Genomic DNA, 16,179 nt, shown 5'->3' with positions numbered 1-16,179 from the left:
AACGAAAGGGTAAAATAACAAATGTGCCACTTTTACTAGGGAATAGGGCTGTAAATGTACATCAATGATGTATTAGACGCATCAACATCATTATTTTTTTCTAATTTCATTAATTTGTCAAATTTCATGAACTTGTCAAAGTTCATTAACCTTTAAGTGTGCAATATTTGTTTGTCTTTTAACATGTCTTGAGAGACAAAGGGAACAGTATTTACCATAATAAAACCATTGACATGCACATGTATTTAATTTTACAGCAGAATGTGAAATATTTATCTTTTAATTTGTCGTAAGTGGAAAAAGAGGATCATTTTACCATGATAAAACAGTAAAAACAGTAAAACAAATTCGGTATTGTTGTGTTATTGATGCATTCTTTTGATTTCACGTAGGAACTCTTGATCACCTTGATGCTATCATTGATTTACATGTACAGCCCTCTTCCCTAGTAAAAGTGGCACCATTGTGATTTCACCCTTCCGTTGTTAAGTAAGCATATCTCGAGATTAAAACAAGCAAATTGAACAAAAGAAACGGCATTTGAGAGCTAAGACTACGCTCTTGACGTTGATGTAAGCATTATGTCACAATGGTATTTTCTAATTGCCAAAGAGGGCGCTATTTCACTTGCACAATTTTTTTTGAGACATGCTGTACATGTATATTACATGCACATTATAATGCTAGTGAAAAAAATGTTAAAAGGAAATTAAATATATTGTGACAGCATTAACATGATTAGGTATGTTAAACATCAATCATTTCACTGCTCCATATACCATCACATTCTTTATTCCATGCACCGTTACATACATAATGTTTGATGGAATTTGGGTCAGGTGCAATTATGTACCCAACAATCAATTATGGAATTTAATAGCAGATCTAATTTTAGATTTTCTGCATGATGTACATTTGTCTCACATTCTAGACACATAATGCAATACAGAGCGAAGTTCCGTAAAGTTTGGTTTATGGTTAGGTTTATGGTTAGGGTTTACATCGCTACTCAAACCCTAACCATAAGGGAACGTCTTTAACGCGTATGTAACGGGTCACGATGGAATTTTTAACGGATGCTATTTCCAAATTTGGACTTGTGTGGACTTCCACACCATTAAAAGTGTACTATCAATCAACGTGTACTTTCATGTTTAACGTGGAAGTAAACTTTTAACGACTGCTGATACTAACGCAATGCAATACTTTGACCAAACTCTAGCCCCAAACTCTTACCGATGACTAGCGAAATTTTATATGTTTTGGGCTACATACGAACATTGAAAAATATGTGAAAATCTTGGAAGCACATACACGTACGATCACCCCGTGAATTACAAATACTTCGAGGACCTGAAAAAAATGACGACATTTTCACAAGTCCAAATGTGTGTGTGTTCTCGGTGTGTCGGTGGGTTGTTATGTCAAGTGCTCAAGAGGTCGGTAATATCGAATAAATTCGATTCTGGTTAACACTACGAGGACATTAAGCTATAGAGGGGGTAGTAGGGTATAATAACTCATTTTTCACCGTTTAACAAGGTTTGCGTAGCGAGGACGCGTGTTTAGGTCCTCGGTAAAAAAAATGTCCTCGGTGTGTCGGTGTGTTGTTATGTCAGAGTCCTCGGAAGTATTTGTAATGCAAACGCAAGTTTGCATGGCCTAGCGGCAGATATACATATGACTTTATGCAAATTGATTTAAGCAATTTAGGTCGGTTGATACTGCCTGGAGATCATGTACAACAGGAAGAAGATTGATTTCTTTTCATATAACTGTCTCGGTTGTGTTAATTTAATCTAATAAAATGGTTGCACAGGGTTAGTGAAGGCAGGCTTTTTATACCTGCATGATCAACGAATTGTTAAGCTTTTGTAGTTCATATCTTTACTAATTTGGTGTGATGTTGCCGTTTTCTTATTGCAATATTCTTATTATCTTCATACCTGGACATTGTTTTAGTTGTGCTTTGTTTTATATTTCGAATGTTCACAATTATGTTAAATATATATGATATGTTAAGGTGAATGCGATGGTAGGGGCAATATCTTTCCAGTTTTAGACATTAAAGCCGTTGCATGTATCTCCATAGATCTTGTGATTAAGGCCACTAATAATAATACCAGAATTGTATATATTGAAAACACAGGGTACACAGGGTAAACCAGAATTTTACATATCTACTTTTTGGCATCTGGCAACACTGTATGATGAACTTTTTGTTTCCAAACATTCAGAACAGGTGAAATTATGATAAAATGATTTATAATAATAGACTGTGATTTAACTAGATTGACTAGATTCATACATGAAAACTTAGACCTATTTGGGCTATTTGGCGTAATGTAGCTTTCATAATTTTCGGCATCTGGCAACACCGCATTAAAATTAAACTTCATTTATTGTTTCGAAACATTCAGAATAGTTGACCATGATGATAAACTGACTCTACATACAACTCATTACATCACATGTGCTAAATCTAGGGCAAAATGCAGCAAATTTTCTTTTTATGAGAATTTTGAATTTTTACAAAATGTATGTTTTTCTGGCAACACCTTCCTTAGAGGAATAAATTTCCCAAAGCTGTTCTTATTAGATATGTTGGGTGCAAGGTATGTTCTACCTATAACCATAACGACAAAATCCTAGGTGAGCGCAAAAGTTATTTTTTCGTATCGCCAAAATCGGTAAAAAATGGCATTTTTCAAATTTGAAAAACTTGCAGTGTTGCCAGGTCCGAAATCGATATTTAAAAACGAATCTCTAAACACAACTTCGTTTGTAGATATAACAAGGATGGGGCTTTTTTATGATACAATTTATTTTTAAATTCTAACTTGTATATTAAGACAACGAGGCGCCCATTTAAGGGCAATTTTCACTTTTTTAGCTCCAAAATAGGCGAAAATTGTAAAAAACACAAATCGGGCCGTTGCCATGGCAACGGACTTCAGCTGAATTTTTGAAATGCATTTTTGTAACCTCCAACCAAGGTCCTTTCACCTCAGCAAGAAAAATTTTTTTGACCGTGGCCAACCGTACTAAATAAATATATGATATTGCACTTAAATTGCGAATTTCAAAAATCAAAATTATTTGATATCAGAATGACATTCTTCGTATTCAGAATGCAATTCGATATGTCTGATGTGCTCTAATGTCCCAAAATAAATACTGTCCAAACGTTCATACCCCAGCCCTTAAAGCTAACGATTAAAGGTTTCTTTACATACCAAAATATATTTAATCAACTTTTCAGACAGAGGAGAAAAAAAAGGGCGCAATGAGGGGCCCTCTTTTTTTTGGGGGGGGGGGCACACTGTAGTATTACAGTTTGGATTTCGATTGATTAGGAATGGCGTTCAACTCCAATGCACCTACATATGTCTCAACCCATCAATCATTTTTGTAACATTCGGTGAAACGCATGGATAAATGAGATGGAATTGAACAGCCAATTTGAAGACCTAAAGGGCGTAAAGTCAAGTAGCGTAAAGTAGTGTGAAGATATCCTGGAAAGGACCTGACCGCAATCTGCAATTGTATACTTTAACCTTGAAATAACTTGTTTTTATGTGTTTTGCAAAACCATTTACTATTAACACCCAATTCGTGAAACACACCTGAATATAGCTTTCATCATTTTTCAAATGGACTCGATATAAACCAACATAAAAATAAAAAAAGTTAAAAACATTATTCGTAAAAGGTGAGAAATGTTGCCAGAAAACGTTAAAATGTGGGGTGATATAAAGGGTACGTAAAGGGTTTTCATAAATTATTTATTTGTTGAAAACTTTCTTTCTTTCTTTCGCCATCTGCTATATCTATTTGACACTCATTCTTGTCTGAATATTTCCATCACTGTTTTAAAACTACGCTTGACCTGCCCTGTACTATTACAACGCGATTTTGATCCGCTTATTATCTTAATACCATGTACCGGTTTTAAATTACAAATTGAACTTGGGAAAAAGATGTAACCCTCCGTGGAATGCAGAATTCCATCAACACGCAACGCATAATCTAAACGAGGCCGGGTTTCAGTTGGACGAAAGAAACAAAAGACAGACAACCTCCACAAAAATATTGTTTGATGTTTGAGCAAAGGCGGCTGTACGAATTTATATGTAATATTATAAGACCAACCTATTGTATGTCTTGTTGAGGGTGTCTGCTGTTTGTCTCTTTCATCCAAAAAAGCCAGAAAAACCCCCGTTTAACTTGTTTACATGCATTATGCTTGTAGATGGAATTATACAGTATAGGCATAGGTATTTAATTGAAGACACAGACGTAACTGTCAAGTTGCGAAGCATGTAAAGCGATATAAGTTATGAACATTCTGTTTGGATTATATAACAGTCAGAATTACTATACATCTCTACACTTGCTGATGAGAGAAAAAAAAAGAACTGCAGTGAATAATTTAAGAATTGAAATGCATTTTTCTTGGCATGTAATTGGAGAGTTGTGAATTACTTTCAGTTTCTAAAATGACAGTACTAGTAATTGAAAATAAAACATTCAGAATATAATAAAATCTAACACGAGCAATAATCATTTCACGAGAGGGTCGTATTACTAAAATGTTTTGTAGACATGTAAGGAGTTATACCTCGAAAATGAACATGACTCGATTTAGATTCTCAAATTATCCAAATATGTCCGTAATCCGATCGACAGCATCATCCCCCCGATTTTTGTCTTTGTTGGTGAGTTCTTGGTATCGTATAATAGATCACATTTTTCTCATTACCATCCTGAAATATGACGCTCCGAATCGATGTATTTCCAAAGAAATCGTGGCAAAATGCACGAATTGTGGTTATCAAATATTATACGCACATGAATTCTGGATAGGCCGAACGAAACCGGTGAATTCGAGACGTTTAGGCCAGTAAATCTAGCATTTTCTAAGGAACTAATTGCAACAGAATTTTTTTCACCACAATGCATTTCCTTGAAGTCCCCAAAGTACCATACTAAAAGTCCCAAAATATCCAAGTATGGGAAAAGTGCCTAATTTGCATAAATCCAAAATGGCCGCCTAAATTTAAGAACAATCTAGATTTTGATATATCTTCACTTCTAAATGGCCTATTACAATGGCTCAACTTTCTAGGAAGGGGGTTTTGGACACAACAAGTATCATGAGATTGATTACATGAACAGATCATCGTTATATTTTCAAAATGGCCGCCAAAATCTTTTTACACACGTAACACATTATTTTGAATGATAGAACAGCAATATTCTACTTGGAACAAATTGAAGCATATTTTTTTTTATACCACAACACATTAATTTGAGGTCTCTTGACACCAGACTAAAAGTCCCAAAGTATAGAAAAGATGCCTAATTTGCATAAATGGAAGATGGCTGCCTGTCAAAAATTCAGAAAATGTCAACTTTGACATTATATCTTCACTTCTAAATGACCTAACACAATGATTCAGGTCTTATGGGATAGGTTGGAAAATGATTACACAAATGGATCATGAACAGCTCCACAATATTCAACTATTGCAAAAGGTGCCTAATTTGCATAAATCCAAAACGGCCACCTGTCGAAAGCAATAAAAAAATATAGACTTTGAAATATCTTTACTTCCTAATGACCATGATGACCAGTATGATGGTTTAATTTTCGAGGATGTATATAATTATGATATTTGTTTGAATGAAACTGTAGAGTGGAGAATCCTCCTGCATTAATCTCAGAAAGCAGTGTGAGCAGTGTGGGGAAAGAATAATGCCAAGAGGACTGCTAGGATTTTCCAAAATGCATTACATTTCATTTTTGACTTGAAAGAAAAAAGCCTACTTGTGTGATGTAAAGCATTTACATAATACGAAGTATTCATATTTCATGGCAGCGATAATCTGAAAATTGTTTTCTGACCTGACATGTCTCCCAAGACATTCCTTGAATCAACAAACTATATTATATAAAGCTATTGTAATGAAACTATTAATGGGTGGCGGTGTTTAATTTTGGAAATACCTACCTACCAGTCAGTATTGTGCATTTCTACACCTGCTGCCTTACGTAGGAAAAACTTCCACATGACCCGTAGAAATTTCAGCTTCTTCCACAGACCACCAGGTGCCAAGTCTAATCAAAGTCCCTCTGAATAACACTCTTCCAAAGTTGTCCTGGGACGTCCAGGTCTTCTCTTTCCATGGGTGGGATTCCAGAGGTAGAGATTTCTTGGCCCGGATGCTACTCTCATCCATTCTGTGCAGATGGCCAAACCACTGTACTAGCATCGCTTTCTTATGATAGAAGGTTGCTTCTGTTGTTTCGTCACTGATGATCTTAAGTCGTTGGTGATATGCTGGGTCCATTTGATGCGGAGAATTTTCCTTTGGCATCTCATAACAAATCCATCTGATCTGGACTCATCTCTTTCAGTGAGGGTTCAGCATTCAGAAGCATATAGAAGGGTAGAGAGAATGCATGCACTATAAAATTTCATCTTGTTGTCTTAGTTGATATACCGGTCCTTCCACACCTCAAGTTCTTTAAAAGCACCAGATGGTTGGTGGTTTCATATCAATGTTCAGTTCTTCGGAAGGGGTTGAACCTTGAGAAGTTTAATAACTCACTAGGCTCTTCAGCGTTGAGTAGGTCTTCAAAAGAGAACATTCTTCAGCTGGTAGACTTCTCTCTCTCTCTCCCCCCCTCTCTCTCTCTCTCTCTCTCTCTCTCTCTCTCTCTCTCTCTCTCTCTCTCTCTCTCTCTCTCTCTCTCTCTCTCTCTCTCTCTCTCTCTCTCTCTCTCTCATGTTGTTTTTACTTGAAGCTACTTCCAAATCAGCAGCGATCTTGCTCATCCAGGTCTTTTTGTCATTCTTAAGCAATTCTTGTGTGCATGTTGAGTTCACAGTAGTCACTATTGCTGGTTTGACTACCTTTCTCTTGTCAATAAGCTCCTTTGTATCGGTTGAGATCTAGTCTGCCTTCTTCTTCATTCTGAACAAATACATCCCACTCTTCATCAACATCAGTATTAGCATCTAATTCAGCCAATGCATGGAACATTCCATGCACCGATTTTAGCATTAAAGCACGCCAAAACATCACTATCTAGCAGTGTACTGTTGCATATTTTACATGGATTGTAGTGATTGCCAGGTTATGGCCACTTCCAACATCAGCTACTCTGTACACTCTAACGTCTTTTAAGGAGTTACGCCATTTCCGGTTGATTAAGGTATGGTCAATTTGGTTGACTGTCCTTCCATTGGGAGAATTCCAAGTTGGATTTTCTTGTGTGGGAAGAGTAACGATCCAACAATGAGATTGTGTTCTTTGTGATTGTGTAATTTTGTTGGCCATTTTGGGTACATTTATTGGATTTATGCAAATAAATCTCTCCCATATTATTTTCCCATACTTTTCTATATATATTTGAGAACTTTTAGAATGTTGTTCAGGGAACTCAAATACATTGTATTGAGCTGAAAGAAACTGTTGATTTGTTCCAAGTGTAGTTGTACACATTTTGAGAATATGCTAGTGATCATTCTCTGTGGTCAGTTTATATCCTATTCCATGAGAATGGTTTTGTCCACAAACCCATTCCTAGAAAGTTAAATCATTGTAACTTGATAATTTACATTTTTGGCGGCCATTTTGAAAATTTACTAATGATGCTGCTGTGTAAACATTTTGTAACATATCCCATTAGACTCGATGTGTCCAAACCCCCCTTCCTAGAATATTAAATCATTATAATAGGCCATATAGAAGTGAGGGTATGTCAAAATTTAGATTTTTTTCTAAAATTTTAGCGGCCATTTTGGATTTATGCAAATTAGGTATCTTTCCCATACTTGGATATTTTGGGACTTTTAATATGGTACTTTGGGGACCTCAAGGAAATGCATTGTGGTGAAAAAAATTCTGTTGCAATTAGTTCCTTAGTTGGCCCCAAAAAGTGCTAGATTTACTGGCCTAGTTTCGCTCCGATACCGATACCAGTTCGCTCAGATCAAAATGATCAAAATAGATAGAGGGCGCAATAATGATATAAACTTAAAACAAAAATAAAGAAGTATAAGAGGCGAACTAATTAAAAACATGGCCTTATCTTTTCAAAATATAAAAGAGCCTACCACCACTAAAGAATTGGTTAATAAATATTTATTAGTTAATTAATTAATACAAAATAAAATAGAGCAAGAAATTATTTTTATAAGAGACAATCATAAAGTAAAAAAAAAGATGTGTAATGTACATGATAATACACCAGCAAAGTTAAACAAAAGAAGCATGAGATATATTGTCAAGAATGATATTTGGGCGTTATCACAATTCTCGTTCTCTCCCATAGAGGCATAAAGGGACGATGTTTGAAATTGTATGCAATTCTGAAGACAATCCATATCCTAAACAACAGGGTTACGTAATATACATTGACTCTATCTATTGCTAAAAATGACTAAAATCAACCATCAAATGATTCTAAAACTTATTGATATTGTCCCATATCTAAAATGTGATGCGATCAAGCAAAATCAGTCGGAACTCGGCAAAAATAAATTTTCAGTTTCCTATAGGATAGTAAAACGTATTTATAAAGCTGGATTTTGAAGAAAATCCCATTGAAATTGAACAACCAGTTCCAAAGATATGAGCAATTAAAGAGTTTTCAAAACAATAGGAAACAAAAGGAAAATTTTCCTTTGTTTGGCTCTATCTCAAAATCAATACTTCCGAGTTCCGACTGATTTGGCTTGATCGCATCACAAATGGGGAGTGCGTGGTTAAACACGTGTTACGCAATGTGTCCACAACCAGGTCATTACACTCCAAATAATAATATATATTGTGAAAGCTTATTCCGTACATTAAAGTAGATTGACTTCTGTTAGATTGCATTTGAGTGATGAATCATCACGACCGCGCCGCCTGGGCAACTCAATTCAATATAACAGTTTTCATTCATTCCGCTGTTGTGTGTCCCCAAGGGGACGAAGACCTTTCCAACTTAAAAATAATTGACTTTTGGGGGTAACTTGAATCTATGTACTTAGTATTAAAGGAAGGAATGATGAAAGGAAGGAAGAAAGAGGAGAAACATTGGATATTCTTTAATATATATTACTTAATAATATTATGAAACAGGGCGCACTAGAAAGCCGTCCTCTCACGTAATAAAGTTTCATATAATATATGTGACGGGGAAATGAGTTTTTCATCGTTCATCGATCGTGTGTGTAACGCCAATGAAATATTCCTTTCAGGTACATATATAATTTACATTACACAAAAAAAAAATGAATTCCGACTTTACAGGGCCGATTTTGTCACGTTTTGTTTTCTATTATCATTGGAATATATGTGCCAGCGGTTTTGATATGAGAAAATGGGGTCTTCATAACTTTCGACCTTATATAAACTAATTGATAATTCACAAAAACACCCAACATCATCAGCCAAGATGCGCGCATTTTTTTTTGTAATTTGCAGACATTTGTTTCTACCGAAACCCATTGATATTACACCGACATTTGATGGAGCATCGTGACACCAAAATCATCGTAAACCCGTCTAACACCATGGCACATATAATCCCGTATAACATCAAACAAGGCGAAACAAGTATTTCAAGGATCCCAGCAGGACCGCGACACTCCGGCACTTGTTGGAAGACATCTAGTACAGCAGACAGTACATGTACAATGTGATTTTCTCATTTATAATTAGGATTACGTCATTGCCAGAGCTTGTTTATCTGTTCATTAGAATGATTGAAAGCGGTGGGCGGACTTATACTCTTTGTTTTGTGAGCGGTACAAATGTGATTCTCTGATTAATTATAGGTCAAGGTAGGTCAATTCGGACCGTCTCTTCCTCGGACCTCTATGTAGGACTCTATGGTATCTTCTCATTACACGTTCGTAGTAAGACTTGGCCGGCGACGACGCTTATATAAATGGTTTAAAACGTTTTAATAACATTCCATAAACATTTTTGAAACTTGATACAAAACATTCTAAACAGGATGTTATTTGGGGGGATGAAAAAATATTTTGCGAAAATTGTTTGCACAAAATATTTGCAATAACGTTTTAAATACGTTTTATAACCCGACATTTAAATGTTACTAAAACGTTTTGAAAAAAAAAAACATTTTAAGAACATTTCTGTGTTTGCTGGGTGCAAAATATGTTTGCAAAAATAGTTTAGAATTAAATTTTGAAAACATTTTAGAAATATTGTTGTAGTGTATTTTCACACAAAACGTTTTAAAACGTTATATACCCGACATTTTAATGTTATTAAAACGTTTTTACCTAAACCAAAAGCCAAACTATAACTTATTCAAAACGTGTTTAAAACGTTTTTGTGTTTGCTGGGATACAATTTCATATCTGTGTTATCCTCATATTAAAACCAGCCTTGACTGAGTGTTGTCCCATGGCTAAGAGTAACAATAGAATCATAATTTATAAACCCCAAAAGATTTGAAATTGTCAGAAATTAGAGCAAAAAAGGGCTTTTGGTTTAATTACCTGAGTAACCTTCAGCGATAGCGATTCTCAGCGCCGATTTTCCATTAGCGTCTTTGCATTCTAAGTTCAACCATATCTCATCTTTGCGTTGTATTAAATCCATAAATGTGTTGATGTCCCCCTTCTGGATTGCTGCCAGGAACTCATTTTCCTCTTCTCCATTATCCAAGATATTATCCTCAGGTTCTACAAGTGGTGGTATAGTGATAGTCATGATTCTGAATTAAGATAAAAGACAGACAAAGTATTGTACAATACATTTGAAAATACGATATGTAGTTTGCAGCCAATGACGTGCGCAAAAGAGGGCAGCGCCCTCTTTTGTCTGTCAGTTGGGGGAAATACACTTGGAATGGTCGGGGGAAATTCACCTATTCAGAATAACATAAATGAAGTTACCAATTATGGACAGGTCGATGCAATAGCAATAAAGCCTTAATATGAAATGATAGAAATAATGTCGTGACCGTTTAAACCGTGGTGCTAGCTCTATGTATGGGATGTTACTATCAGATTGTCATAACACAACGATTTGGAATGATTTTTGAAAGGAACAAAACAAATGAAAAAAAAAGCTTGGTATCAATTACAAAATGTTAAATACTGCGCAAGTATCCGAACACTTAAGGAGGTACTACACCCTTGTGGTAAATTTGTGACTATTTTTGCATTTTTCTCAAAAAATAATAACACACTGGTAACAAAAGTTATGTATATTATTGGGGCAAGGAATCCAATAACTACACTGAAATTTCAGTGACTCAAGACAAGCGGTTCAGTATATATAATAGGAAATAAGGTACATCCTAGCGGTACCTTTTTTTCTTATCATAAATGACGAACCGCTTGTCTTGGGTCACTGAAATTCCACTGTAGTAATTGGATTCCTTGCCCCTATAATAGACATAACTATTCCAAAAAATCCAAAAATAGACACAAATTTATCGAGGGGTGTAGTACCCCCTTAAAGGAGTATTTGAAGACCTGAGCTCAAGAAGACCGTAAGTTTTGTATAGTTTCGTAATGTTTTATACATGTTCAGGGGCCAAAACAAATGTTTGCACCCTGGAACACGTATTAAACATGATAAAACCCTAATAAGAAACTATGCGTAACTTTAGTGTATACATGTAGAGATAGACTTACGGTCTTCTTGCGTTCGGGTCTTCATTTCGTGATCATAGCATTCTTTTTTATGTCATTTTTCAGTAGATATTCACGAAAAAAGCTTCAAAACTTCAATTGATTCCGATTTTGCGGTTGCTATAGTTATGCATGATTATGTGTATTACACTGCTCCATAGACAATGTGTTTTAATTTCGTTCTAGTGTACCAGAACGTAAATCAAATTTCACGATATATCCAGTGGTATACAAATATCAACTTTTTTGATAAAATTGGGAGGGGGATGATGCTGTGGATCACAAAATGCCCTTTTAAAGCCAAAGCAATATCTTAAAGACACTAAACCTAATTACCAAATGAAGTTATCAATTATGGAGAGTTTTGTTCTGCGTATTACCTCATTAAACATTTATTAAGCTATTATGGACACGGCGAATAAGTGTTGATCTGTCACGCTATAATAAGTCCGTTAGAATACTAGAAATCACCACGAAGGAGGAAATTATCCAAATGTGTCACTTTTGAAATTTTCTCTTTGTCCATTCAATTAGGTATAACTCAGCTAAATAAAGACGCATCGTGCTAAATCACAATACGTAGAACAAAATTATTAATCTACTGATAACTTTAATTATAAATCGAAAAATGTATTTTTAATTTTATTTTTAATTAGTAATCAGTTAAGTGTGATATTACTTTAATATTTTAAGTGTTTGGATACTTTTTGTGCGCAGTTTATAAGGAGGTGTTAATATTCATCAGTGATAATTACATGATTTCTTGAACTGGTGCCAGACGTTTAAAACAGTCATTCATTTATAAATTGGCTATTGTCCTTACAGTGACCCGTGTTAGAGTCTTCATACAATGTACAACACTTTTACATGAAGATACAGCTATAATGATAGGTTGACCACTGAACCATTAAGTTCATAGATAATAACCTGATAACAGAATTCTGTCACGCTTTTTTGGGACAAAGTATGAATTTTTTTCCAGGGGTAATCTAGTTTAGGGTTTGTACCGAATACTGTAATTTCGCTTTAATAGTACTGCAGCACTACTATCAGATTACTTGAGTGGGGGGGCAACGGGGTCAAGTCATATTTCAAAAGGGCAAGCTTTCACGGAAATGGCAAAAAAGAGCTGAAAAGTACAAAAGGGCCTCAAAATATTAAATATCAGGACGGCCACTGGTCAAGTGTAGCAATCGGCAGAAGACGACCTAACATTACTCTTGTAAAAGGAAGATAAATAACAAATAGTATGCCTACAATATACATGAAAATACCAACAAACCAGTAACACATTTAGCAGCTCAATATATGAGAATGTCAACTTGAATTTTTGCCCTACCTGTCATGAATCACGTATAGCACATGTTATATAAACAACATAATTCTTACATATGTTTTTCTGATTACAATCGGTTATATAAGTCAATTACAATAATGGAACATATACTCATGATGTACATTCCAAATTATGTAATGTGCGTTCATTCTGGCAAATATCATCAGTATTCAAGCTTGACTTTGCTGTAATAAGCTGTAACGCAATTTGAAATAATTTTATGTTCTCTGCTGAATAAGTGCAACCACAAATGAATTTGCAGTATTATCTTTATAACAAACGTGTAGATTCTGGGCTAATGTCCATTTTCGCTTATGATTTCAAAGCTGTTTTGAAATAAACCATTTTAACAAGCACATGAAAATAAGAAGATGGCATCCCACTTGGCCTGTCTATTAAAAGAGGCCAAACGGAAAGAGGCAATAACTCAGAAACACAACCGAGATACAGACCCGCCATTAGGCTACAAGTGTCAAGAATATATAATATTTCAACGCATTGTTTTACCAAATCGATGGTAATTATTTTTAATCAAGCGGTGACTGTAGCATACCCCAACGTAGTACTGTAAACATTTGCTACGAAAATCGTTCAAATTACGGCCAATCCTAGGAATTAAATGACTGCAAAAATGGAACATAGACTATGTTGTCAAAGGGCGACGGTCACTAATCTACTAGAACTACATGACTGCATACTAATTGAGTCATGAAGACAGCCTTGTAGTCATATCAGCAACATTTATTTATGAAGTGAACATGAACACTTTGTATAAGGCACCGATATCGTAATTGACTTAGATTGTGGCAGAATGTAAAAGTAGAGACATTTCAACATATTATATTTCTCATACAAGGATATTTGCCTTCTGAATTGGCTATTCCTTCTCTCACAAGTAATGGAAGTCAGTATTATGAAGAGTTTAGGTCCACAACCACGTGTTTCTCATTTACATGTGTGATAAAATCACAATTAGTTTGACAAGTTTGACATTAGCCACAACGAGTTGTACCTTCAACGAGCCATTATTTACCACAACAGTGCTGCTTAACAATATGCAGACTATTTTTCTCATTTTAGAACCAAGGGTCTCACAGAGTATTGTTAGTGTACATGTTTGCTTTGTAATGGAGCATCCAACTGAAATTACTATACCTGGCTTTAGCATCACAACCCATTGCAATATCGCACAGGTAAATCAGAAACCTGTGTTTGTGGACTTAAGCTCTTCCTTGACAGGCAACTTAATCAATACTCTGTTTGTTCTTGAATAGATCATCCTCGTGTGATATAATGGAAACTTGTGACTTCGAATCACATTAAATTCAGAATCATGATTCCTCTGATTCTAAAAAAAGCTCAATTCGGAACGCAGGTTTACAATATTTAGTACACTTTACCATTTACGACATTAGAATATTCAACTGTGGTCCCTTCGCCGCTAATTGGATACACACATTAGCGATTTCTTGCAGTGATAAAATGCACTTAAATATCATAATATATGATTCCTGTCAAATTTCATTTTGTTATTTTATATTATTTTAAAACAATATTAGTAAAAACTGGTTTTATTTAAATCAATGTTAAGCCGAAATATGAAATGAAAGCTGTCGTGACCGTTTAACCATGAAGCTGTATGGCCGTTTTACTATTGTATTGTGATACCACAAGGACTTTGGAGATTCTAGTTATTACGTTTAAGTTGAAAAATGTGTGAACATTACAAATATGCCAAAAACAGTATGCTAAAAGCTGGAAAATGTGTGAACATTACAAATATGCCAAAAACAGTATATTAAAAAAAAATAACGCAATTTATTTAACCCTCATTAAACAAAGCGCGATTCCAGATGCCATAAAACACCCAATCAAACCGACAAACGGTTACATATAATTATCCACACATCCAGTCCGATATTCCTTATTTATAAATAGCAATATATACATTCTTAATAGAGAGTAATGGAGGTTGCCATTATGACTGGGCGCCAGTATATCCGGAGAGTTGACCTCTAGCACAGTGGGTGGTCTTCCTGTACTTTTCAATGGTAAGGCAGTTGACCTCAGCAACTTGTCGCTCAAAATTTGGTGTGTTTTACCGAATAAAACCATTATAAAATGAATGGTGCTGGGTAAATTATTAAACGCTTTCAGTACCTTTTCTCTTAAATCAGTTTGTCATGACATATGTAAGTTACAGGCTCCCCCAATCTTCAGATTTTTGGTAGTAGTAATTTTTGTGTAAATTCATGAATACCGACATGTCATTTCTTATTCATTTGTATGGCGTGGATGCTGATACGATGTTGTGTGATTAATATTTAGTACATGATTGACATCCTTTGCGCTCATGTTAGCTCTTTTTTCCCATCCACCTTAAACCCTGGAGTATGGTATAGCTGTTCAGCTTCGAGGTAGAGATATTGCTGAGACCATTTTCTTAGATATTTTAATTAACATTATGAGCATTAAAATTCCTGCATTTGTTATCATTGTGGTTTCCTATCGTTTCCAGCGATAAATACGGCAAACTCCGAAATGATGTTTGGCTTGAAATAAACTTTCTTCCAAGTTTAACTGATAATCATCAAATTTCGAGGTTTTGGCAAATAATGACGTCATTGTCATGCCAATTTGGGGAAGTTTGACTTTGCTATTCCTTCCCTCACAAGTAATGGAAATCAGTATATCGTCCTTGTCAGGAAATTAATCAATATTCTGTTTGATCCGTATTACTATCATATTGTGATACCACAACGAATTTGGCGATTGCAGTTATTACGTTTAAGGCAGCTGTGTACTCTCAGACATGCATGTAGTAAAAGTACAATAACTTTGTAATTATTCGCGCAAGACATATAAAAGTATACATTTTTATAAAGGCAAGACATCAATGAATCTTAATATAAATACAGATTTGGGGTAAAAACAACAATTATGAAGAAAATCACAAAAAGTGAGTTTTTGGCAATATTTGTTAGGTACATCATACCAAGAAAACACTCTTCCCAAAATATTTTATTTAGTTTTTAGCTCAATCTTGAGGCTCCATTCCAAAAACGTTTTATTTTTATTTTTTTGATATTGGCCTTATTTTTTTAGATATTGACCATATAAGGCATCAAATTGAACTTTTTAAAATTCGCAAACGCCTATTTGCACAAAATG

At 35.0% G+C, this 16,179-nt stretch overlaps 1 protein-coding gene across 1 annotated transcript in view; it reads right to left on the bottom strand.

Annotated features, from left to right (window-relative positions):
- LOC140144719 (transient receptor potential protein-like) overlaps positions 1 to 5,915 on the bottom strand; it is a 75,932-nt gene extending 70,017 nt beyond the window's left edge. The window contains exon 1 of the mRNA XM_072166532.1: positions 5,909 to 5,915. Within this exon, the coding sequence (XP_072022633.1) occupies positions 5,909 to 5,915 (7 nt within the window). The remainder of the gene's footprint in view (positions 1 to 5,908) is intronic.
- Positions 5,916 to 16,179: the final 10,264 nt, after the last annotated feature.

Source organism: Amphiura filiformis, unplaced genomic scaffold (assembly GCF_039555335.1).
Source record: "Amphiura filiformis unplaced genomic scaffold, Afil_fr2py scaffold_75, whole genome shotgun sequence".
Classification (NCBI taxonomy): Eukaryota; Metazoa; Echinodermata; class Ophiuroidea; order Amphilepidida; family Amphiuridae; genus Amphiura; species Amphiura filiformis.
The sequence above is the reverse complement of the archived record's forward strand: the minus strand, read 5'-3'. Positions and strand labels throughout refer to the sequence as shown.